At 39.1% G+C, this 27,895-nt stretch overlaps 1 protein-coding gene across 1 annotated transcript in view; it reads left to right on the forward strand.

The window, feature by feature from the left end:
- The first annotated feature begins 13,663 nt into the window (after nucleotides 1-13,663).
- Nucleotides 13,664-27,895, forward strand: part of MYRFL (myelin regulatory factor like) — a 110,559-nt gene continuing 96,327 nt past the window's right edge. Inside the window, exon 1 of the mRNA XM_074007699.1 lies at nucleotides 13,664-13,778. Coding sequence (XP_073863800.1) covers nucleotides 13,664-13,778 — 115 coding nt within the window. The remainder of the gene's footprint in view (nucleotides 13,779-27,895) is intronic.

Consider the following 27,895-nt stretch of genomic DNA (forward strand, 5'->3'; position numbering starts at 1 on the left):
TTTAGAAAATGTAAGTGGCCGGGCGCGGTGGCTCAAGCCTGTAATCCCAGCACTTTGGGAGGCCAAGACGGGCGGATCACGAGGTCAGGAGATCAAGACCATCCTGGCGAACACGGTGAAACCCCGTCTCTACTAAAAAATACAAAAAAACTAGCCGGGCGAGGTGGCGGGTGCCTGTAGTCCCAGCTACTCGGGAGGCTGAGGCAGGAGAATGGCGTAAACCCGGGAGGCAGAGCTTGCAGTGAGCTGAGATCCGGCCACTGCACTCCAGCCTGGGCGACAGAGCAAGACTCCGTCTCAAAAAAAAAAAAAAAAAAAAAGAAAATGTAAGTGATTATCTTCCTGATCCTACTCCTTTTAGGAAGAACTTCTTAAACTGGAAGCAGAAAAAAAAACATAGAAGATAACTATAAAAGAAAATAAGTTACGCTATATTATAAATTCTTAATTTAGAAATTGTGCATCCGTGGTTAGGCATTGTGTCTCATACCTGTAATCCCAGCACTTTGGGAGTCAGAGGCAGAAGGATTACTTGAGCCGCTTGAGCCCAGGAGTTCGAGACGGACCTGGGCAAAATAGGGAGACTCCGTTTCCACACACACACACACACAAAATAGGGAGACTTCGTTTCCACACACACACACACAAAATAGACTCCGTTACACACACATACACACACACACACAAAATAGGGAGACTTCGTTTCCACACACACACACAAAATAGACTCCGTTACACACACATACACACACACACAAAATAGGGAGACTCCGTTACACACACACACACACACAAAATAGGGAGACTCCATTACACACACACACACACACACACACACACACACACACACACACACACACACACACATCGTGTCCATCAACTTGGGAGGATGAGGTGGGAAGATTGCTTGAGCCCAGGAGTTGAAGTCCAACTTGGGCAACATAGGGAGACCTTGTCTCTCAAAAAAAATAAAGCCAAACTACAAACTGAAGTGATATCTGCAACATTTATAACCAGTAATAGCTTAGTATAAAGAATGTATACAGAAATTCTACAAACCAACAAAAAAGGACAGTGTCACAGAAAAATAGGCAGAAGACTGAACCAGGCCTTCCACACAGTTAGAAGTGCATATTGGCCAATAAGCATATTAAGAGGATTTTCATCTCTCAGTCAGGAAAATGTAAATCAAGATGACAATGACATGTTCAAATTCATTCGATTGGCAAAAATGAAACAATAAAGTCAAGTTTTGGAGAGGGTTGCTGATGGGGGTGGGGTTATCAATTGGCATATCTAGTGTGAAAAACCGTTAACTAGAAAAGTTGGGCCAGGCCCAGTGGCTCATGCCTCTTCTTTGGGAGGCTGAGGTAGGAGGATCACTTGAGCCCAAGAGTTCAAGATCAGCTTGGGCAACACAGGCAGACCACATCTGTATAAAACCTTTTTTAATTAGCTGGGCATGGTGGTGCATGCCTGTGGTCCTAGCTACTTGGGAAGCTGAGGTGGGAGGATTGCTTAAGCCCAGGAGGTTGAGGCTGCAGTGAATCATGATTGTGCCACTGCACTCTATCCTGGGTCACAGAGTAAGATCATATCTTAAAAAAAAGTGTATACCCATGGGTCAGCTATTTCACTTCTCAGTATATGCTTGAGAAATGCTTGCACAAAGTTCCCCAGATCACACATATAAGAATGTTCTGGAATAAATTAAAACGTCCATTTGTAGGAAGGTGTAATGTGTTCACAGAATGAATGACGATTACATGGCAGCAAAATGAATGAATACCAGCTACTTGAAGCACAATAACTCAGAACGAAAAAGCAATTCTGAGAAAACTATATATAACATACTTTTCTCATAAAAGTCAAGAACAACTAAAACTGAACAGCTGTTTAGGCTTTGTCATACGTGACAAAACTTTTAAAAAGTAGTAATAAAGTTCAAGATAGTGTTACCTCTGGGTGTGGGAGAGGTAGAGGAGGAACAAATCTATGAGTAAGTCACTGGTAGTGTTTTAGTCCGTGGGTGAGGTGGTGGGTTTTGGGGTGGTTCATTTGTCATTAAAAGTAAGTACATGAGCTGGGTGTAGTGGTGGGTGCCTATAGTCCCAGCTACTTGGGAGTCTGAGATGGGAAGATCCCTTGAGGCCAGGAGTTCAAGGCTGTAGTGTGCTATGATTTCACCTGTGATAGCTACTATATTCCAACCTGGGCAACGTAGTGAGACCATGCCTGTCTCTAAAAAAAATTCAAAAATAAATGCATGACAAATGAATAAGAGAGTTATGCATGGAACATCGGTGATTAATTATGAATCAAGCATTATTATTAGCCCAGTTATATGTGCCTTCATTCCAAAACAAAAAATAAAAGGTAACAAGATTGTTGATGAATTGGATTTGAGAGAGAGGAAAGGAAAGAATTCAGGTCTGAATCTTAGGCTTTTGACTTGAGCTATTGCAGTTTATTGAGAAGGGGAAATACATGGTGGGGGAAAGTTTGGGTACGTGCATAACAGAGACAGAAATTCAGTGTTTGACACATCAAGTGTGAGGTGCCCACTGAGCATCAAAGTGGATATGTTAAGTAGGTATTGGATATACAAGTCTAAATTCAGTAAGGTCAGTCCAGGAGATAATCTGGGGAGTAGTTAGCCATGGGATCAGATGGGCGCTTTAGATACACTTTGGAGATGAAGTACAGCACTGAGCCCTGAGTTCCTGTGGCCGAGAAGAAGCCTGCAAAGATGAAAGGAGGAGCTGTTAGGAAGATCAAGGCAACAGAAAAGGAAGAACCAGCATGCTGATTATGTTCAGGAGAGTGTTTCTACACTGAATTTAATTGCCAAGATTACCAATTCTAAAGAAGAGGAAGACTCTTGGACAAGTTTTTAGAAATTGGTTTGGAGCTGGGGTGAGAGCCTGGCCTAATGGAGACAGCTATGGATTGGGAGTCACTCAGACCTACATTCTGGTCTAGGTTTGGCTCCCAAAAACGGAAGGTCAAGTAGGTCGCCACTCCTCTTTCTTCATGGTTTCTCTCAGCTTGAAGACAATTTACAGTCTTTGACTAAGCATCCACACTGGAAGAACAAGATTTGGTTTCTGAACATTGGGTCTTAGTCCTTAAAATAACTTGCAACCTGTTACCTCTTCACTTCCTCCCATCGCCACCACAAGAATTCTGTGTTTGTTTTGTGCATCCAGAGCCTAAAACAGGTCTGCTTTTGTTCATAGGCTTTTGTTTTCAAAGGTTTTTGTTGTTGCATTTTTCCCTAGATAAAATGTTTTTCCTATAAGACACTGCTTAAGAGAGTCCAATGCTATATGAATTTGTATTTGTGTTTAACTTTTGTGCTTAACAAATCTGCCATGGCTGAATTCTCAGTTGCTTAAGCAAAATTCTGGGTCTTATTCTAGGTTCCTTTATTTGTCATTGTCACTCCTAATCTAGTTGTCAGCAAATTCCATCAGCTGTCTCCAAGACATCTTGAATCTGTCCACTTCCCTCCATGTCCACTGCTACCACTCTGTCCAAGCTATTACCATCTTTTACCTGAACTCCTGCACTAATGTCTGCTGTCCTTGCATCCACTCCTGCCCTCCTACAATCACTGACGGCAGCCACAGGGATCTTTATAAAATGAAAACCAGATAATGTCACTTTCCTGCTTAAAGCCCTTTTAGTGGCTTCCCATTGCATTTAGAAAAAAAAAAAAGCAAACTGGCCGGGGGCAGTGGCTCATGCCTGTAATCGCAGCACTTTGGCTGAGGCGGGCGGATCCCCTGAGGTTGGGAGTTCGAGACCAGCGTGAGCAACATGGAGAAACCCTGTCTCTACTAAAAACACAAAATTAGCCAGGCGTGATGGCACTTGCCTGTAATCCCAGCTACTTGAGAGGCTAAGGCAAGAGAATCACTTGAACCCAGGAGGCAGAGGTTGTGGTGAGTAGAGATTGCGCCATTGCACTCCACCTGGGCAACAAGAGTGAAACTCCGTCTCAAAAAAAAAAAAAAAAAAGAGAAAAAAGAAAACCCAAACTCTAAATAGAGTCAAGTTTTCATAGTGGTAGTTGTTAACAGAGAAATAATAATGAAAGTCAGCTTTTAAAAACTTCATGAAAATTTGCAAAACTAAAAAAAAAAAAAAAAGTAGAAGAGGAGTAAACTTGCTAAAATACTAGAAGAATTGAAACCCTTCCTCAAGGCAGCTTCTCAAGGGAGCACAAGTTCACACACAGTTTACTTCTGGAGGAACGTCAGAGGTCATGAGGATTAGATTCTAGAGCTACAGGTCTCAGGGACAGTCTCAAGAGGGATACAGGGATCCCATCACCACATCCCCAGACTTAACCGCAGCAGGTCAGCGTTTATCTGTTTGTCTATTGGAGCTCTCTAGGAAATGTCAATACCAAAGCAAACCGAAACCACAACTAAACTAGATTACTATTCAAGAGGATGATTCTGTACCGAATCTGCAAAATGGGGATATCAAGAGAGTTGGAAAATGGAAGAGACGTAAAGACCGTAATCAGGGAAATACGCATCATATTTGTTATTCACTGAGAGGGAGGAATTTCCACTTAAATCCCATTTCCGCCAGCTGAATTGTGCTCTTAGCGGAGTGCTCTGGACTCTGATTAATAGATTTTCTAGTCCTCCCAACAACTTCCTTCTCAATCCTCTTCACTTTCCACAGATCTCCGCACCAAGGTTGCATCTTGTGGGCTCCATTGTGTTTTCATACAATGTGCTATTTGTCCTTGACAGTGTTTTGGTTTATTTCTCTGTTTGTCCCTCTTGGTTTTAAACAACTGCCAGCATTTAAAAATGAGGAAATCTAAAATCTGCATATCAAGCTGCTCTTTTAAAATGTGCTGTTTTGACAACACTGAGCCCACATTCTTGAATGACAACACTTGGGTGAAGTTGAGTGACTCTACCTGTCGGGTGGCTACACCCTTGCTCAGGGTATGTACTCCCGGGTTTGCTCTATGGCCCACCACCCTGGATTGTCTCCTTAACACCAAGGTTAAGGGACGTACTTGACTCACTTATCTGGCAGGCCTTGGAAGTATTTCAGTTTGGAACCCAAATTCTGACCTTAGCTTCTCAGGCCATTAAATGAAATCTCATGTCTAGTATGCTTCCTGTCACACCACTGTGCTGCTGAGAACATGAAGTCTGTGGGTGAATTGGTAGACGGGATCCAGAATCATTACTTGGCAGTGGATTATAGTGTGATGACTTATTTCCGGTGGCCTCCAGGAGACTTGGCTGGGAGCTTCTCTTGGAGTCTAGGGTTAGCCAGAGGCTACATGTTTTAGGCATCTTAATTCACATTTTACCTACAGGCATATAAATCCTTTAAAAAAACATTTGATTTCATCCTTGCTCCCTACATCCAGCCAGTAACCAGTGCTTTGTTCTACGTCACCTTACTTCAGGCTTTACTACAGCCTACCTGGATTTTGCAGTAGCTTCTTAAAATGCTTAAACTTTGGTTATTGCCCCAGCCAACACATTCAGCCACAGAGATCTCTCTAAGTTAAATGGGATTGTATCATGCCTCACACCCACCCAGATAGAAACTGGCAATAAATACACTTAGAATGAATATGCATGGAATCAAATTACATTCAGAATCTACCACTATAGGTGATGAATACAACGGAGGATAGCAGAGGCTGGGAAGGGTAATGGGGGTTGCGGGATGGGAGGATAAAGAGGGGTTGGATAATGGGTGCAAAAATATATAGAAGGAATATGGTCCAGGGTTTGGTAGCACAACACAGTAAATACAGTTAACAATAATTTATTATATATTTCACAATAAAGGAGTGGGTTTGGAATCTTCCCAACACAAATGATAAATGTTTGAGGTGATGGGTACCCCAATTACCCTGATTTGATCATTACACATTGTATGTTTGTATCAAAATATATGTACCCCATAAATATGTACAACTATTATGTATCCATAAAAATTAGAAATAAACTACCACCATTCTTCTTCAGCCTGTTTTCCAATCTCCTCTCGCACCATACTAGGCATACAATCTCTGTACCTGTGCTCTCTGTCTTCCCAGCCATTGCTCATGTTTTAAGAAACATACCTATTGTTTTATATATCCTGTACCACTGTAGGATGACTGTAGTTAACAATAATGTGTAGTTTCAAATAGCTGGAAGGAGGATGTTGAATGCTTCCAACATAAAGAAATGATAAATGTTTGAGATGATGGATATGCTAATTACCCTGATCTGATCACTACATGTTATATGTATGGAAGTATCATTGTGTACCCCATGAATATGGGCAATTATTATTTGTTAATTAAAAAAAATAAAATTAAAAAAAAACCTACCCACTATTTAAGTGTATTCACATCCTAGCTCTTTGTGGCACCTTTCCAGATCCTCCCAGATTCAATTACTCTCCTTTCTCTGTTCTCTTGAGACATCTTCCCAGCTATCAGTCTGCCCTGAGTTACAGTCACTTGTGTTTTTCTCATGCCCTAGATTTCAGTTTATGGAGGGCAGGAACTATTATTTATTCATCTTTTTATTTCCTGCACCCAGCAGACAGCTTCATACAATTGTTGAAAATTCATTTCTTTAAACAACTTGATGATTTTACTTACAGATCTGAGGGCCAGTGTGACCGTCAAAAGAAGCTCCTAAACCTTTTCTTTTCTAAGCTAAACTTAGTTTGCTCATTTTTCAAGTAACAGTATATGTGTGTAAAATTTTAAAATATATATTTGGAATTATGTCATTTACTAATTCTAATAATGAAACAATAGACAAATTTGGAAAATGGCTTATTCTACAAGGCAATGAGCCTGGACTATAGAAAAAAGTCAAAATCATGAAGAGCACAAATCAAAATGACAAGGGGACTGTTCTATATTTTAAAAGACATAACCAAAGGCAGTGCATGGACATCCACTGGATCCTTAATCAGAAATCAAACACCATAAAAAATATTTTGGAGACTGGAAGAAATTATATATGAGATGATAATATTACATTTCTTTGGTATAATAATGATATTGTGATTGTGTGGGAAAATGTCCTTATTGTTGGGACACATATACTGAGTTATTTAAGGGTACATAAATATGTACAACTATTATGTATGTATAAAAATTAGAAATAAACTACCACCATTCTTCTTCAGCCTGTTTTCGAATCTCCTCTTGCACCATACTAGGCATACAAAAATTATATATGAGATGATAATATTACATTTCTTTGGTATAATAATGATATTGTGATTGTGTGGGAAAATGTCCTTATTGTTGGGACACATACTGGGTTATTTAAGGGTGACATGTCAAGATGTCACCAACTTATTTTCAAGTGGTTCAGCCAAGGGAAGGATATGGAGATATATATCTCTCTCTCCATATCAATATCAAATCTGGTCTACCTTCTATTTTTTGAAATATATATATAATTATATATATATAAAATAGATATTTATATATAAAAAATATAATTATATATAAATATGTTTTTTATTAAAATAAATATATAATTACATATATATTTATATATAATTACATATATATTTATAGATATATAATTATAAATATATAATTATATATTTATTTATTTATATATATATCACACATCCATATCCACACACATATCCATATCCACTGCTACCACTCTGTCTCATATATATATATACACATATATGAGAAAGAGAGAGTCAGTAATTGGTAAGTGTAGGTGAAGAGTATATAGATATTTTATGGTACTATTCTATTTTTTTTCCAAATAGAAAGTTGGGAAAAAGAGAAAAGGAAGGGGCTGAAAGGATAATTTAATTTCCTAATTGTATTTTCTTAGGCTATTATTAAATGAATCAAAGCTAAGCAGTGAAAACAAAACATTTATTTGAGTATGGTTTTATATTTAGGAGTGAATCCAGCTACTAGTGACTCAGCTATAAGAATTATTAAATTGGTAATGCAATTTTTGTTGCTTGTTAGAGAGACTTCTCATACTTTATGGTTTATACTTTGGAAGCAAATAAGCTCTAGAGGAAATGGAGCAGGTATGTATTAAGGAATTTAAGTTTTTGCTGTAAGTTTGGAAATACTTAAGAAATTCTAACTTTCTTAGCACAAGACTTTTAAAATTACCTATAGGTATCGAAAGTAATTATATTGATTTATCCCTTTTTTCTAGGTTAAAAAAATAAGTGTCTTTTATTGGTGGTAGCTAAATGGATCTAGTTGATGAAGGTGGAGATATAAATATATTGGTGTAAAAGGACAAATAAGAGATAAGACTATGTATTTATTGCCCATTTATGTAATTACATGTGTCACTAAGGACAAAGGTCCTTAAAGACGAAAAGCAGAGTAGAAACAGTTGCCTATATTAAGAGAGATGAATTTGCTACCTCTTCCCTCTTCATGAATTTTTTTAAAAAATGCATGGTTGCATATCCTTCCAGTTTTATAATCACATTTGAAAACTCAACCGTCTTTCTGGGCACAATTTGATGGCCGAAGATATGCTTCGCTCCAATAAAAAGAAAATGATTTTTCAAGAGCATTCGTAGGCTTCGAATCAAAAGGACAGTACTTACTTCCTGAGGTCTGATAACCATTGTTTTACGAGGAACTACTAGGACCACAGCACCATGGATGTGGTAGGCGAAAATGAGGCCCTGCAGCAGTTCTTTGAAGGTAAGAGGCCAATTTCCAGCATGAATTTGCTGCTTCTGAGAAATGCTCACTATCCCTGTTTCACCTTTTCCGTATTCCCTTAAACTTTGTTTTGAAAGAAATGCTATCATACTTAGATAACTCTCCTAATTATCGAAAGTGGGGGTTTATGTGCTGCATTGGAAGCAAAAAATCGATGGTATGGATAGAGATTTTAAGCAAAACAGGATTTCCATTTTATAGTTTGGTTGTTAGAATCAAGGAGTCAGCATATTTATATTATTATTACTTGTCCCTGTCCTGTGCTAGATTTTATTTTTTCCCATACCCTATGTTTAAAAAAAAAACGACATAGCCATGCTCAGATTCTATGTGAAGGGAAACGTGACTATCCTTTTTACATAGTAAGGTATTTTGCATGAGGGAGAATGAGAAGAAGTGAGGGAAGACCTGTTCATTTACAGAATCTAGGGATCAGTCAGCAGCACAAGTGCTTTTGGTATTTCTTGTGCTTTGTAAAGTGCCTGACAAATAATATATATTTAAAAGTTGAATGGAATGGACTGAATAGTAAACAGTGCTGAACACTAAAGAGTGACGAGGCATACCAAAGAAATAGTGAGATTCTGTGTCACTATTGGGAGGAATCAACACCATGGGGTAGTTTCTGTGACTTGGATTTTTCCAGAAATGGCAAGAAGGAATATAACACCAAGAGAATTATCACGTTATCTCAGTCCTACCATCCATCCCATTGAGTGTTCTGTCTCTGACAGTGGCCAAGTTGGTATTGTCTACCTGAGTCATGGTTGGCACATGGTAGGCACACTAATGTTGCCAGATTGTTATTGCCTGATTTTACATCATATGTACTTTTCATTTGAGCAGTAAGTAGCAAGCTTCAATCTACCATTGCATCTATTTTAGAGAAACCAGCAATTTATTGTATACATGCAAAAATCTACTCCATTTCCTTCTAGAGCTAGGGAAGACCTGAATATCAAATCTGGTCTACCTTCTGTTTTTTGAAAGAGGTTTTATTTCTATAGGATCGCTATACTGTCCTTGTTTGTACTATTTTTGGAGGTTTCTATGGATATAGTTTCTACAAGTCCCCTCTGCAGCTTGTTGCAATTATCTGATCATTATTATAAAATTATTTTTCTTAGTCCAAACCAAACTCTGTGGCTCCAAGTGAAGCCTTTTTGATGGGGAAAGTCCATTCTCTATCGAAAGAGAATAAAATGGTCAGTGTTTTTCTTACATTATGTTTGAATAGTTGGAAAAGGTGGTAGACGTCACAAATTAAAATGAAGGCACTAGCTTAAGTGATTCCCATCCCCCTGAAAATCACACAGCTAATTGTCAGTTTTTTCTTATCTCTACTATTCAGCAAATACTGAGCACCTACTCTGAGTCAAGTTCAACAACCACTTCCTTTAAATAGTAGCTTGTAGGGCTTTGGATACCTTCTCTTACATTTTAATAATTTCCTTTCTCTTGACCCTTTTCAAATCTTTAAAATGAAGACAGCTGAACTGAAGCTGATATTCTTGATCTGCAGTCTAGTGCTCTCCCTCTGAGCTATACCCTCTCCTTGAATCTGATATTCTCATGAGAAGAGCCAGTTGTTTCATGTCATGCTACTAATGATATGTTACTGTTTCTAATCAAATAAAATTCAAGGTTTGAAAATCAAGAAAAAAATTTGACAATTTGTTACCCACCTGAAAGCTATTTTCTCCATTTCCTCAGGCTCTTCATTCTAAGAAACTAAGCCCTAAATAATGTACTTTTTCCCTTATAGACATGTTTGTATTAGAACTTATCTCGGATTAAATGGCCTTGACTGTCAAAGCTCATGATGATCTTAGTTTTTATTTTAAACTTCCAAACGTGACTAAATCTTCATGGTGTCTCAGGAAAGTGACAAGGGTGGTGGTTCTGGGTAGCTGAGAATTCCGGTTCTAATTCAAATCCCCGTCTGCCACTGATGCAATAGGTAGGCTTGTGAGCTAAAGCAGAAGAGGCGCCATCAGGCACTCTAGAGATTGCAACATCCTCTGGAAACTCGGACATTGAGTTTCATTGTAATTCTCTTTTACATGTAATTACATGTAATTCACTGTGTTTGTGAGATGTTTGGCTTTTTCAGCAAAACAGTACCACTTCAAGAAAAAGGTTGTCAGAAGACAGGTGCATTGTTTTATTTATAATAACTAAAAATTGGTTACAACCTAAATTTCTAATAGTGGTGGATTTATTAATTATGGTTCTAACATATAATGGAATATTTTGTAGCTATTAAAAATGATGATGTTTATGATCTTAAGGAAAAAAGTGAATTACAATGTGGAATATGTAAACCCAATTAGATATATATAGATAACTTTCTATAACAAAGTTTATTAAAACTGGGTTGCAAACAGTTAATATATTTCCATTCATGCACACACAAATACATAGAAAAAACCGGATGAATATACTTTAAGCATTAACAGTAACTACCTCAGAGTGATAGGATTATGAAGATTTTTATTTTCTTTATACTTTATTATCTAAGTGCTTTATAATTTGAATATATAATGTTATAATCAGGGAAGAGTGTATCTTAAAGAAGAATAGGTTTAATTCAGTAAAACGCTTCTGTTTAAGATCCATGTGTCAAGAAAAATTGTAAAAGATTTTGACATGGATTAAAAGGATTACTGGGTGTCTTCCATAGAAAACTATGCCTAAATCACATCATTCTGGGCTATGGGATTCTATGGTATTTGTGCCTTTCGGTGTAGTAGAGCTATTTTAAAACTCTGTAAATTGCAGGAAACTGATATCGATGCAAATGATTTTTATGTATGGATATGCAAATGAAATATGTTCTTAGGGGGATCAATAGTTTCAGTAAAAGCCATTTTTGCGTTTATTTATAAATTCATTCTATACAGTGTATGTGTGTATCTGATGTTTGAATTCTCCTTTGAAACAGTTGTAACATCTTCTTGGTCCCTTCATTAAGTAAGTAGTTAAATACAATCTCTAACATGCATTCATATTATATTTCTATGAGAGTCGTGGTTATATCTTTAGAAATCTATATGCTTTAACATTTGCAAAGTTTCAAGTTAACTTGAAACTTTAACGTTTGCCAAGTTTTAAGCTAACTTGAAAACATTGTCAATTTCACTTCAAATTTGAACCAGATTAATAACATCTGTTGAGCATTTACCACGTGCCAACCATTGTGCTATTTACTTTACATCATATCATTTTATTCTTACAACAATCTTCTGGATAAAAAGGAATTAAAAAATAAAGTACAGTAAATCCCATTCCTCACTTTACTTCACTTATCTTTGATAGCTCTAATCTCAGACTCCTAATTTGTACTATCTTAATATCAGAGGACTCATTATTTGTTTCCAAGCTCTTAAAAATAGTTTATTAAAAGTGATTTGAAAACAGTATTGTTGATTATATTTAATCTCTAAAGAACACATTTTTGAGAAGCTATTTATCCTCTTCATCCTGAAGTAGGTGCTCAAATGCTTTGCTAGCTTAGCATTGAAAGCAAAGAGGAGATTCTGGCCCAGATTGAGCAGAGTGGGAAAAAGTATGCTGTGGGAAAAACTACATACTAAGAGTTGATGACAAGTAAAAGCTCACGAAGGAAACTGGCAGAAACTCCAGCTCACTTGTTGAGGTTTGTGGGAGTAGCTGCTAGAACCTGTGGAAGGACAGTAACCATCAGGCAGTTCTTGAGATCTACGAGGAAGAATAGTCTGTTCAGGAAGCTGCCATCAAAAAAGCTTTGAACATTTTCTGCCCATCTCTCTGCTTAAGATTTAAATTCTCCAGGTAGCTATTATCAAAAGAGGGCAGTGGGGATGCAGGGAAGGCAGAAACATCTGCTGTCCATAGGCTGTATGGGAATACCATGGAAGTGCCCCATGTTCAGGAAAATGGGGGAAATGCTGAAGGCTTTGGAGCAGACAAGCAGTGACTGAAGTGCTCAACCCAGATGGGATTAATCTAGAAGGGCTTCAGGGAGGTTAAGCAGAATTGCCGTGTAGAGGAGAGCCGTTGCTTGGAAAAAGTGCCTATATGATACTGGCATTTAGTAGGCACTGATATTTATGGAGTGAATGAATGAAAGAACAGTGTAAAACACTAGTCCATTCAACAAGCAGATACTGAATTCTGACTAGAGCTGGGGCACCTAGCAAGTTCAACTGTATGAAGAGGGAAAACTTGCCCAGTAGCAGAATGGTCCAGTGAATAGAACAAACAGAGGGAGTTGAGACAAAGTGTTGCCAGTTGATAGAATGCCTCAGATTCCATTATTAGCAGAGATAAAATGATCAATGTCTTAAGTGGTTTCTGTATATTATTTCTCCAAAATGTGAAAACAACTTTGATTGGCTGGTTTCTGAATTTCTGACAGAAGAATCAGAAGCTCTGAAAGCCGAATGCAGTGTAGAGGACAGAGGCTGCCCAGTGCTGGCACTGGGCAAGTCTGTCTTATGGGTAAAGAGTATCTCCGGCCTTAGGCCAGTCTCTCAATTCTCTGTCTTTGGGGCCACCACTTTCCCACTCTCTTAGACAACAAGTTTCCTATGTCCTATTCCTTCTGTCCTAATAAAACCTAAGCTTGCACAGAGGAGCAAATGGCAAATGATCTAACACCACCTTACACCTCTGTAGAGTCTTGTATTCAAAGTGCTTTCATAAAACATTGAAGCTGTCTTGATCAAAAGCAGCAGAAAGATTACTTCCTCCAGGGGCAGGTCTGGTTAATCTCTAACGGTGGAATTTTAGGTATTATGTTGTACCCAGCATCTCTGAAATTATCCCACATAGTTATATATACATACCTATATAGATAATATCTCTATATAGATATATATAGATAAAATATATAGAGATATATCTATACGGATATATATGGATATCTATATATATGAGATAATTTCAGAGATGCGGGAGTTCATTCTTTACCTGTGCAGGCAGCCTCTGATTCTGTGTGGAAACGGCATGGGCTTCCCAGGAGACTGGGAACAAGAATATGCCAAGGACAGGAAGAACCAGCCAGGTCATGCAAGGAATTTAGGATTATCTGAACATTTCTATGAAATTATCTGAACATTCCTAAGAAATACCTTTCTTCTTTCATGTGGGGATCTCCAAAATGAAGGTGATTTAATTAGAATTTGAAGTGTGCTGTAAGGAGATTAGAGCTGACCTTTTATCACCTGCCCATGCTACCTTTGAGACCTCAGATTTATCACCATCTTTGGGGAGTCCTGGAACAAAATCACCCAAACAAACCCTTCTGAGTGGAGGATCCCCCACCTTTTTTGGTGTTACTGATATTGTCATCTTTCAACTTTGAAGTTAGAACCTGGTTTCTGGAAGACTCCACAATGTCTTGGAAGCTAAACATTCAATACATGGACAATTGTGGATAATATAGGTAACCCAAAAGAAGAAGATAATTATTAGTAGTAATTTTACTATTTAGTGCTAACTATGTTCAGTTTTGTGTCTATCTTGTGTGCTTTTTAAAACAAAAATGGGATTATATAATTTGTGCTTTTTAGTAAACATGCAGTAAGCATCTCTTAATGTTAGTTATTCATCATCAACAGAGGTCAGTAAATTATGGACCACAGGCCAAATCTGGCCTGCCGCCTGTTTTTGCAAATAAGGTTTTACTGGAACATGCTCTTTTACATATTGCCTGTGGCCTGCTTTGATGCTGTGATGGACAAGGTGAATGGTTGCAACAGAGATCAAAACACTATCTGGCTCTTTACAGAAAAAGTTGACCAACCCCTGATCTACAACCTAATTAATCATAATAACTGTTTTCAAGCACTTACTATGTGCTGAGTGCAGAATCATCCTTAGGAATATAGGTTCTGAGTTAGTTGTCCTGGTTGTGAATCCTAGCTCTACCATTGACTACTTCTGGGACTAGGGATAGGTTCATAAGGCTCTGCAGGCCTTAGTTTCCTTGCTTGTAAAATGGGGATAACCCTATCATCTCAAAACCTGGTTGTGAAGCACTATGCCTGGCACAGAGAGACAATAATTTTTAGTTACTATTATTCTCATTGTTTCTTAATTATTATTTTCTCCATTTAGCGTCAAGGCAGCCCTAGGGGATTTCTATCCTTGTATGAGAAACATGAGGCTGACAGAGGTTAGGTAACTTGCTTGAGGGTTATCCAGATAGTAAGTGGCTGCAAGGTCATTTATTCCTTACCTTGTTTATTCAGTCATTGTCAAAGTCAAAATAAAAATGTAGAGATGAATCTCTAAATTTAATGTTTTATTTGGGAAGAAATAATCGCAATTTGGAGCATACAGGCAGACTAGGTGGTCTTTGGTATGCCTGAAGAACAAAGAGGAGACTGGAGGTTTTATAGAAAGGAGAAATGTTATGTATTGTTCTTTGAGAGAATTAATTTGCACTATGAAAGTTTAGGGAGCTGGCAAGTTTTGGTTGGTAAGTGACAGCGGTGGATAAAACTAGTTTTAAGAGTTGTAGCAGGTTGTTTCAGCAATGATTATATATAAAACTGGTCTAAGGTTATATAGCAAGCAGTTTCAGCATCCAGGCTTGTAGAGAATTACATTTTTTGAGCAGTGTTATATGCCCTGAGTGCTTTTTCCCCCTGGCCTCATGACTTTGTTTTAGTTGGCTGTGACAAGAATGACCTAATTTGTATGATCAACTTTCACACAATCAAAAAATACTTGACTGTCTCTCATGAGCCTGCTGCTCTCCTAAGAACCAGGGACTGTGATGAATAAGCAGAGTCCTTGCCTTATAGTGGCTTCTTCTCTAGACAAAGGGAGAAGACAATAGGAGATAAATAAAACAATGATTTCAAAATGTCATTAATTATGAAGAAAATAAAACCAGATGGTGGTGCAGAGAGTCTGATGAAGACAGAGTTACTTGAGCTAAGACAATCAGGAATGGTTTCTGAGGGGTGACATTCAAGCTGAGACCTGAAGAACGACCAGAAGCAAGTCATGCATCTGTTTGGGAGAAGAATGTTTTAGGTAAAAAGAGCAACTGTGCAGTCACTGAGCTTGAGGTGGTTGGGAGAGGGGTAGGAAAGGAACAGTGAGGTGGAAGCACTTGAAGTATGAGTGACAATGGGGAGGGTGGTAGAAAATGACATGAGAGTTTGGTTTTTATTCTCAGTGTGGAGAGTTTTAAGCAGGAGAACAGGCAGGGGCAGATGGATGGGATGTGGCGGTGAGGAAGACAGAGGAATCTGTTTAGGATGATGCCTAAGTGTTGGTGTCAACAATTCGTGGATGGTAGTACAATGTTCTTAGATGTGGAAGACTGAAGAACAGGCATGTGTGTGTGTGTGTGTGTGTGTGTGTAATTAAGAATTCATTTGAGACATTTTACATTTGAGATCTCTTTTAGACAACCAAGTGGAAGCGATGAGGCAGTTGGATTATTGAATTTGAAACCCAAGGAAAGATTAGAGCTGCTGATGTCAATTAGAGAGTAATCAGCTTATAAGTAGTATTTAAAGCCCCTGAGACTAAGTGAGATCACCAAGAAGAGTACAGATAGAGAAAAGGGTCCCAGATCACATTTTGGGATCCAAGTGAGAGTAGCAAAGGAATGTTTGTGAGGTAGGAGGGAAACCAGGACAGTGTGGTTGTTAAACTAGGAAATAAAGTGTTTCAAGAAGAATATGGTCAAACATTTCAAATGTTTCTGAAATACAAGACAATTGCCTATAGAATCTGGGAAAAAGAGGGTTGTGTGTAACCTTGAAAAGAGGTTTCCATGCAGTGGAGAAGGATGTCCAGTTGGTGGGTTGAAGAGAGCAGCCTGTGATAAATAAGAAAACCACTATCATTTAATGAAGGAAAACCACTGCCATTGAATGAATGCTTTACTTTATGTTAGACATTGTACTAAGATTTTAGCTATATTAATTCTTAATTTGCACAACACAATGAATGATAATGTTGTCAGTATTTTAGAGATGAGGAAACAGATTCAGAGAAGTTCTGTACCTTGTCCAAGGTAACACAGCTCTTATGTATGTGAAGTGCTTAGATTTGGACAGAAGTCTGTCTGCTCTGAAGGCTTGTGTCCCTATCCACTGTGCACATTGTCTTCTAAACAGGTCACAGGGAACATCTATAGAGATAGTTGTAGAACTCATGTCTCCTGTTAAGATAACCAGGGCTGGCTGGCTTGCTTTCTCTCTCTCTCTCTTTCTTTCTTTCTTTTCTTTCTTTCTTTCTTTCTTTCTTTCTTTCTTTCTTTCTTTCTTTCTTTCTTTCTTTCTTTCTTTCTTTCTTTCTCTCTCTTTCTTTCTTTCTTTCTGTCTCTCTCTCTCTTTCTTTCTTTCTTTCCTTCTTTCTTTCCTTCTTTCTTTCTATAATTTGCATGTAAAATTATTCTGGACTGCTAGCAGTTGGCACTTTACTGCCATCTGCCATTATTCCTTTGAAAATCCCAGCTCTAGCACAAATAAGATGAGGTGTTAGTGGTAAAAAGGTAATGGCTTATGTTCATTGAGCAGGCAGCTCCAGAAACTCACAATGTAAGTCCACTAATAAGAGTACAAAGATATCAGAACACCATCACTGTTCTTTAGTACTGCTCTGTGCATAACAAAAATATACAGAGGGAAGTTAGGCAGAAGGCTATGCCCAGAAGGGCAGTATAAATATTAACTCTTAATCTTGTAATTTTAGGTAACCTGACTCAGGCAAAAAGTCCAGCAAGATGGGACCCCAATGGTTGATACCCTGGTGTTAACAATGTAAGAAACAAATGTCATATATGGCAATAAGAAATAATGTGTTCTGAAGAGAGCATCATGTGACTTGATGCTGAGAATTAGTGTCATTCTCATAGGGTTAAAGCTACCAATAGCTCAACTATTAAGAGCTGAGAAATATGCTTCCTAGGAATCTCTGTGGTATGCAGGCGAATGGCGTATGCCTTGTTTCAGGCAGACTTGGCTTTGAATCCTGGTTTATTTGCATCTTAGTTGTGTGACCTTTTAAAGTTTCAATGTTCTCCATCTGTCAAATGGGGATAATCACACCTACCCTCTTATGGTTGTGAATATGAATGATAAAATGTTAAAATGATAGAATAAATGGTAGTGGTTTTATTATAATATTTGCAAATATGAAGGAACCAAATTGCTTGCTTTATTTATTGTGAAACAAGAATGAGTACAGCTACATACGTAGATCCAGACATTTCTTTTTCAAAGAAACACTCCTGTCTCCAGGGAATTATTACAAGTTTTACATGTTCACATTAATTCCAGTGAATTTATAATCATAAAATCCATTTATAGCCCTTAGTTGCCAAGCAACAAAGGACAAAGTACTGAGTATTTCCTTTTATTGCAAAAGGTTCAGCTTTTTCATGTTGGTCTTGAAATCAACATTTTTCAGAAAACACATAACAGTGAAACTTAATGTATTTCCAAGGTTTAGTTGGCATTCTTTGGGGATAGACTCAAAGCTGAAAGAAATACATTGTTATTATTGTCCTGTTCTTAGATCGTCTAAAGCATTTGTTCTAATTTTATAGTAAACTGTAAGAAGTTCTAAAGTTGAGAGACTGCAAATTCATTTTAAGGAGATAACTTTTTTCAGTTTACCTATGTTCTGTGATGCTCTCACTTTAAAAGAACCGGTTCTTTTATCTGTCAACTGTCTTTCAGGAAAGGCTGGGGCGGTACAAAATTCATACAGAAAAATGTTATCTGCTGACCTTGTTAATCACTGATCTCAAGTAGGTCATTTAGCCATGCCTTGGCAAGGTTTGGGGAAGCTGGCTCAGAACTGAACTAAATTCTCTACTTCCTTAAAAGGGATAGAAGTTTTTAACTACTTCTGCTGTTTTTGTTCATGAAAAATAGAATTAAAGGTTTGAAAGTCCATATAATCCAGAAGGATATATTACTATTTAACATCCTGTAAAGAACTCCAGTACAACTCATGTATTTAACCGCTCATAAAAGCATACATGGGAAACAGTTTTTAAATTTGCATAGCTATTTTTTTTAATTCATCTGTATTAAAACAGTGCAAAAGCAGATTAGACTTCTTTGGAATTTTACTGCCTTTGTTCCTATATGTGTTCTGTATATGTAGTGGATTCCATAGATGGAAAGAGTAGAGACAATGATCCCCTTTTTTTCTTCCATTGTTGGATTAGGGAAGCTTGTTGCTTTGAAACAAATCTATCGATAAGTCTCATGAAAGTTCCTGAAATGGAAAAGGTTCCCTTGTCCCCCTCACAGGGCATGTGACGGGGCAGTGGCTCGCTTTTTCAGTGCACCGCTACTCAAACCTCTAGGGGAGCATACAGACTGGCAGGCTGTGGGGCTCCAACACCACGGCAGTGTCTAGAGGTGAATGCTTACAGCTCCTAAAGCCCCAGTGGATGTGTGTTACCGTGTGCTCTTTTAGTTTTGCCATCTGTAGGCTTGTGTTAACCAGCTCAACTAGACCCTCTGCCTTGTCACAAGGACCGAGGGCTTTCTGTATCCCAGGTTCTTGCCTTGGTGTACCGAAAGAATCGGATCATTACGTGGGCTTGGAGAATGAGTGCAAGGTTTTATTGAGTGGAAGTAGCTCTCAGCAGATGGGGGAACCAGAAGGGAGACGGTTTTCCCACTCAGTGGCCCGGACTGCCCTGGCCAAATTCCATGTGCCCCTGCCGGTCAGTGGCTAGCCGGCATGCCAGTGTGGGTCCATTCCTCTTGACATCCAGCCGCCTGTGTGTTCCTCCACCAATGTGCTTCTCTTGCCCTCCAGCTGCTTCTGTGTCTGGGTCTCGGGTTTTTATAGGCACAGGATGGGGGACGTGGCAGGCCAGGCTGGTCTTGGGAAATGCAACAGAAATGCCTGTCCTCACCTAGGTCCATGGAGGTGGAGCCCTAACTAGGGAACACGCCCTGCTCTACCCAGCACTCCTGCATCAGTCCTATGTGCAGGAAGAGGCAGAAAGGACACAGATGATTATAATTCCACAAGATAACGCTAGTCAAAGCTCTTCTGCTAAGAGTAAATATTCCTTGGAACAATTTTTCTGTGTGAATATAAGAGTAAGATCTAGCTGTTAGCATGAGCAGGCTAATTCCAGTCAATCAGAAGAAGGACACTTTAAAATCTATTATCCATCCATCTCAAGTGTTGTTCCTTCAGAAGCATTTGAAGAACTGCCATTAGCTCCTTTTATCTGCATAAGGATAAGACAAACAAAAATTTGCTTCCTTCCCCTGAGAGAGGCAGGTTTCTGTGTGAGAATCTGAAGTAACCTTTACTGGTGGTAAGGAGGTGAGGTCTGTGAAACAGTGCTCAGGACCTGTCCTCCCCTTTGCTGGCTTTTTGTGAAAACGTTAGAAAAAACAAAAATCTATAGATAGCCACCAATATTAACATGTGTTTATTTTGCCAGTTCATTCTTAACCCAACTTCAAAGTTTCTTTCTCACTCTGCCATTTGTGTTATGCTTGCTTATAGAGTTTGAGATTTTACAAACTCTTGGATTTCCATCAACTTGTTTGTCCTTCACACATTTAAAAAAAAAAAATTGAGCCTTAACAAATTGACAGATGTGTCTAAAATCAGACTGATAAATTTCAGGCAAGACCCTGTCTTTTCATTCCAAGTTCAGCGCTCTTTTTATCTGCACACTACTCCGCCTACCTAGAGGGAAAGAGCAGGGAAAGACATGTATTGGCCCATTAGCTTCCGTATTCTAGAGCGAGATGCCAATAAATATAATCAGTATTTGGGAAAATCGCCTCCCTTCTATCCTCCCCTCACTTACCGCTAGCCATTGTATAATTGCTCACAAACTGGCCGCTGGCTACCCAACCCCACTACCTCTTCAGGACAGAGTCAAAGTTTCTATCTTTTCGGACTTTTCCTAACCTTCTGCTAGGATGTAACTGATGTGTCATGAGTTCAACAATCGGTTCATTGTTCTGAGCCCTGTCTCCGGGGGAGTGGAGGCAGAGAGCAGGGGAGGAATTAGAAAGGGATGCACATTTACTGTGTGCCATGCACCAGTAGTAGATTCATATATGTTATCACGTTTCATCTGCAAGCAACTCTCTAAGGGTGGTAAAACCCATCTCCTTTATCCAGATGAGGAAGTAGGCCCAGAGAAGTTAAGTAAAAGTAGAATTTAACCCAGGTCTGCCTGACTTGCAGTTTTCCAAGTCTCATGCTCGTCTTACCTCTGGGTCACATGGGGCTCCCTCTTTCTGGAGCACACTTCCCTGCCTTGTTTACTTGGTTAACTTGGTTCACTCCAGGTTCTGACTTTGGCATCATTCCCCCAGGGGCTCCCAGTGTGTTTCCACAGTACTTTGCACTTCACCTTTCAAAGTATGTAATGAATGCCTTTTTTCTGTGTCTCTCTCCTATGGACACCTGGAAGGAGGGAACTATGCCTCCTTCATTCCTGTTTCCTCAGCACCTAGGGACTGGTACATAGCAGTCACTCAAATGTATGTGTTGAGTCAATAAATAAAAAACTCAAATCCTTTTTCCAGGATTCCAAGTCTTCTGGATTTCCTTCTTTATCCTGCAACTGGCTGAAGACTAGGCCCTCAGACAGTGCTCTATTGGACTGTCCTTTCCCTTTCTGCCTGACTTGGGAGGACAGAAAGGCATTGCTGGGGCAGGACAGGCACCCCTGAAAGCCATAGGTGAGCAGTTTTCTTGTCACATCTTGCTGAACTTGTGCCATGCAGTGTCAGCCCAGGGGACATTGATTTAATATTTAACACTGTACATTCCAGGTGAGCCAACTCACCTGCAGAGCCTGTGGGTGGTGTCTCCTCTTTAGCTGTCCTTCCTTTTGAAAGGCTTTGTCCCTTGCTCCCCTGCCTCCTCCTCTTCTCCCCTCTGTTTTCCTTCTTCATCTGCCTCCTCCTTTTTTGGCCTTGGGCAAAATTAGACTTTCTAATAGGCCAAACCAGAACAATAATTCTTCCAAACCTTGGTTATAAACTCAATGAGATTACTCATTTCTATGAGACAGGTTCCTGTCATTTAAAAGAAATTGTCAGCTTCTCTTTCCCAAATTTATCTTCTATGGCTAAAGTTAATATTGCTTAACATGTAGTCAATTGTGTTTTATTTCTTTTTGGTAGTTTTATTTATTCTTCTGTATATTAACATTAATGTGTATTGTTGAAGAAAAAATGGATGTAACATAAAAGTTTAATCCTCACATTGTAGGACTGGGAAAAGGCTTAGCTGTATGGTTTCTCAAACTGCTGAAAAAATTGATTCCCAGACTTCCAGAAAGGCCAGAGGATCATGCTTAATTTATATTTCAAATCACTAATTTAAAAGGAGAAGTGTGAACAGGATAATGTACTAGTAAAGACCCTGAAATACTTTTACCATGATAGAGGTTACATGATGCAATGAGCTAGTCACTTTCCCTTCTTAGTTTGAATCCCATTACAATTTTCAGATTATTCACGAGAAGCTGTGCAAAGCCACAAGGGCAGCTCTCTAAAGACATTGAGCCAACCAGCAATCATTTATTCTTTACCCTGAGTGATTCCTAAGTTTGTGAAAAAGCAGTGAAGGATGGATTCATGTGGCATTTCAGTAACTGTAATGTTAAAGGAACGTAGATCCATAGCATGTTAAAGTTACATATGGCTGAGTTACATATACTAAAGTTACATATACTGTGCCTACATCAGCAGGCACACCCACCTTCTTTCCTGCAAACAGAAGCCAAATCTTTTCAGATAGAGGAGGAGAGTCCTTGAACCTAGAAAGAGCAGGTTCTGACCCAGCTCTGTCAGATGGATTGTAACTGATTTAAACTAGTTATCATCATCTCAGTTTCCCCCTCTCTTTCCCTTTGGTCTTCATAATTCAGCACTGCAACTCTTCTTTGCAACCCCTTCTAATATTTCTAAATAAAGGTTAAATGCCAATATTTACTGAAGTACTTAGCAATATTAATAATAATTTAGCATGTCTTAAATTTTTATTAGATATGTCATTGTTTTTATTAACTTTTAGTGTTTTTATTCAACTCTACATTCTTCTACTATTTTTTGCAGTTCTACAGAAAGCAAGGTTGTTCAGGAACACGTACATTATGTTATGGTAGAAAACACCTGAGCCCCTGCAGTGACACTTGTGTTATTGCAACTTGAGCAATAGTTAAGCTCACTAAGACAGCTTCTCTGAAAAATAGGGATAATCATAGTACCTATCTCATAGAATAAAACTGTTTTGAGGATTAAATGAGAAAGTAAATGTAAAATTCTTAGCATAGTATTGGTACATAATAAGTGTTCACTAAACTTACCAAGTATTATCAATCTTCTCCATTGATTGTCTCTCAAATAGCTTAGCTTGTGATTCTTTTGCTCCTTGCTGGATCTCCTCTGGATCCTCTACTATTTGTTAGCATTCCTTTTAAAACCTGGGTCCCACATCCTCAAGATCCGACCTGTGCATAGAGAAGCAGGAATTGCACTATCCTAGTTCTGTACTCAATATTTTATTATAATTCTACATTAGTTTCCTTGTCTTTTCAAAACCTATGACAAAACTAAAAGACTCGTGTCTTTGTCATCTATTCATTCATAAACCAAATTTGCCCATATTATATTTACATAACTAGAAAAACCAATGCAAACCTGTATGCTTAAGCTACTAAATCTCATCCTGCCAAAGTCAGTCATGAATGCAATCAGTCAAGATTAGAGTCTGACGTTTTCTACTATATTGTTCCTTGCCCACTTCCTTCAGGCTGTCTGAATGTGTGTCCAGTTTGCCTTCTCTATATTTTTCTGAATTACAAGTAACATTGTTGAGAAGGATGAGAGCAAATAATTTTATGCTGAATTTTAGGATTTTCTTCAGTTTAACTCTCTGGGGGGACAGTTATTCTCCCAGGTACAAATTCACCTGATTCTAGCATAATTTCCTCTACATTTCTCCATCTTAGCTACAAATGCAACCATTTTTGACTTCTCCTCTCTACTCCCGAGTTGTATCAAAAGCTCCTTCTAAATGTCTGCTTGGGTCTGACATCCCACTGCAGTGTTCCTGCCTGTTGACTTCCCTGTGCTCCCCTCTCCTGCCTTAGTGCTGCTCACTGTTGTATCCTTGACGCCTTGCACACTGCTCTTCATTACATATGCAATGAATTTTGGATGAGTAAGTTCATTTAGTGTCTAGTTGAAATAAAGATATACATTTCCTTTGAGAGTCTCCTAATCTGCCAGTCAGGCAGCTGAACAGGAAAGGCAATGAAGTCCTTTTGCACGGCTAGTTCTTGGTAGACACATGTAGGTTCCTGGATGTTTTCTGCTGTTCTTAGAGTCCAGCAGCCAAGTTTTTGACAATCTTTGCCAGATTTTTGCATCTGTAACAGTTTTAGAAAACCCATGTGGGGGTTGCCATCCTGTTACACAATGTGCTTGAACTATTTATTTACTCAAGTTGAATAAAGGTTAATTTTGATTTTATCTCTCAATTATCAGGCACATAATAAATTCCAGGTGATTCATGTCATGTTAAAGTCCAGCCAGAGATAGTCTTCTAATTCAGTTATTATTTCCAACAATGGGTCATGTTACTTCTGTTTGAAATAACTGATTAGATTCTTCTCGGGTCAATGTAAGACTATCTGTACTAGGAGACTGGGAGATTCCCAGGATTCCAGGTTGTTAGGTGGAGTTTTTCTTGGGGGCAGTGCCCTGCTGCTCACTTCTGTCTCCAAGAGTACAAAAGAGTACATGGCCCCATGCAGATAAACTCATGCTCCTTCCCCGGCTCCTCATCCAATTCTCTCATATTTCCTATTTCAGGTCACCAGCATGACCATCAAGACAGGGACTGGGAGTCACCTAGATTTCTTACAGTCAATCACAAAATTCAATGGCTTATCCTCCCAAATACTAGTCACATACAGTGATGTGGTAAATGTGTAATAACCAACTCCCTAGGTTTGGGGAAAGGGAAAGTCGGGAAGCAGCCCTGATTTGTAGCGTTTGCTCATTTCCATGGTGTAAATGATCTCACTATGGCCGATTTCAAGCTACTCACATCACGTTAAATATGAAGTTGGAAGAGATGTGCACAAGCTTGTACAACCTGGCTCCAGCACATCGCTGCACATTCTTCCACTTTCCTGACCACACCGCACCAGGTCAGACTTTCACAGCATTCAAGGCCCTAAGACCTATTTCTGTTGATAGTTGTAGCCTTGTTCACCCCTGCTCTTAGAAGCTTTTCCTGGCACCTTTTTGCTCCTGTTGAGTCATTAAAGTGCCCCACAAGGCCCTGTGTGCATCTCTGTTGTCACATTATCTTGCTATGATATGTTTTTATGTCAGTTTTTCTTACTGGTCTATAAACTCCTTGAGCACAGAAACTAATGGTAATGACCAGGGGTAGCATTTATTGAGCTGGGACCTATGCTAAGCACTTTGCATGTATTATCTCATTTAATTCCCACAACAACTCTATGAGGTAGATGCTTGTAGTGTATTAACCTCATTTTGAAAATGAGGAAAGTAAATAAAGAAAGACACTGAGAGGCTAGTTAACTTGTCCTGGGTTACACAGCTAAGTCTCAGCAAGGATGTAAGCCCTAGCCTGACTATAGAACCAGAGTCCTTAACTACTATTGCTCCTTTGTGTTTGGTCCCTAACCCTTAGCACTGTGCCTGGCCCATATCACATGTCCACTGTGTTAAGAAATGCAATATGGGAAGTTTAATGTTGGCAATGTCCTTGACTAGTCTCTTTAAACTAGTCTTGCCCAGCTTCAGTCCAGTCTCCCAACTGCAGGCTAAATGATCTTTCAGAATTATAAACCTAATCACATCACTCTCCTGCTTAAAGTTTTTCAATGACTCTATCATTTTCAAGATAAAGTTCTTATCATAATACACTTTCCACCATTCATAATTACATCTACTCATTCAAAGCTTTATTTACTCACCTAACAAGGTCAACAGTTATTGAATAGCTATAATGTTTTAAGTCCTGTTCTAGATGCTTAGGATCTGTACAATAAAAAAAAGTTTTTGCCCTAGAAAGGCTTAGAATTGAGCAGAGAGAAAGAGATGCACGATACATAATTGCTATAGTGGTTGAAATGAAAGCACATACAGCTGGCAGTGGGGTCCAGGAATGGTGTGGCTCTCAGTCTCTACCATCTTCTTCACCTGCCTCCTGGCTGTGGTCAGACTATGGGCACGTTTCCACAGAGTCCTGCTGTTGATTATTTGAATTTATTTGCCCGTGCCTTTTGTGTTCCTAGGATGTTTATCATCTTTCACCTAGTGAATCCGTACTTAACCTTAAAAAGCCCTCTCAGGTGTCACTGATAGGAAGTCCTTGGCTCACCCAAGGCCAGCCTAATTAAAAGACTCCCATAGTATCCAAGCACACGTTTATCATTACTTAACACCTTGCATTGCTATAGCTGATTTTCTTGTCCCTCACTGGACCGTGAGCTTATTTCTTATTTTATTTCAGGACACAGAGTGAACACTAAGTAAATGTGTAAGTAAAAGAATAAAGCAATTAGTCAATTAATGATTGGTAATATCTCTAAGAAAATGTCATCCTTACTTCTCTAACTCTGGACTGGTTGTGTCTCTACACACCAACATTAGATTTTAGATCCAGTACTACATTTAATGGATTTTTCAAGGCCAAAGTATTCTAAGCAAATGAGAGAAGGGGAGTATTTTATTTCTCTTCATCTCCTCCATCTTCTTTTCTTCCTCTCCTCTTTCTTCTTCTTTGAAATATCTATTAACATTTCCACTCCAGTTTTTCATGAACACTGGCATGTCAGAGGGAAACTATCTTTATGTTTAAATCCAGAAAGCAACTGTTTGGGAGACCCTCATTATTATTTTTAAAATCATTTAAACAGCTAGAGTTGTTGGAACAAATTTTGTCATCTTGCCAGTTGTCTGAATACTCTGGGCGTCACTGTGTGGCACCAAGTGTGAAAGAATAAATCAAGAAGAGGGCCTTATCAGTGTTGGGGAAAGCGATGAAGAAAGCTGTTGGATGGAAATAAAAGATATTTATATAGGACTGGCAGGTGGTGAATGGAGAAGGCAGGGAGTCCTGAAAGCAAGGTCTTTGCTGTGTCTTCCCTGCTCACGCCCTTGGAGAAGCCCCATAGGCATATGTAGATTTTTTAGTAGGTCCTGTGGATGCAACTTGAGTGTGTTTGTAGTACTCCCTGATGGACTCATCTTCATAACCAAGTGCATTTTTATTGTCTGCCAAAGGCCAAGAGCAGCAGGACATCTTACTGTCTTACAGCTCTTGCTGCCCCTGGAAAGGGATGCAGAGAATTAGGGTAAGGAAGGGCTTTGCTTTACAAAAGCAGTACGGGGACAGTTTCTCTGACACACCCAGGAGGCCTAGGCAGCTTTTCCCTTTGTAAGCAAAACTGTGGCAGCCCCTCCTAGCTACAGAAGTAAAGAGTGGAACCTGATTTCAAACTGAGCCTCCCTGATGGGGGATAGGATGCTTACGGGTGCCCTCTTGGCAGGCTTGGGTGTTATAAACAAGTGTTAAAAACATTTAGAGCAAAACGTTTATTTTTAAAAGCATGAGATTTATTTTAGGAGCCATTTGAGAGTTGTTCTCTGTGTGTAAAACCTCCTGAAAACAATTTTATGTGACACTGTGGATTTATCTTTTTGAGTAATTTCCTTTGGATTTGGAAAACACAGATAGGATTTTGGAGTCCAAGAGGAAGCCAGCTACTGCAGGGATCATCTCTCCTGATTCGTTAAGGTGCTTGGGCAAAAGCCACATCAGCCAGGTCCTAGAGCTGTGGCCCATCTCCTATTTCTACCTGAGGGAGTGGGTGGGGGCCGGTGGGTGATATCAAGCAAGTGACACAGAAGTCAGATCTTAGAATCTATGGGCCACCTCCTATTTCTACCTGAGGAATTGTGTGGGGTGTGTGGAGGGGAGAGTGAAGGGTGCTATATAAAGCAGATGGGACACCAGCAGGGGCTTCAGGGGAAAACTAAACAGATTCCTCCCTCCATCTGCTTCTGTTAGCAGTCGGTTTGCCCAAAGCCCAGTGAAGCAGTAGAAGCAAGTCAGTCCTTCCTCAGTTGGCGGGCATTGCTGGGGAGGCGGCGGAGC

Source organism: Macaca fascicularis, chromosome 11 (genome assembly GCF_037993035.2).
Source record: "Macaca fascicularis isolate 582-1 chromosome 11, T2T-MFA8v1.1".
NCBI lineage: Eukaryota > Metazoa > Chordata > Mammalia > Primates > Cercopithecidae > Macaca > Macaca fascicularis.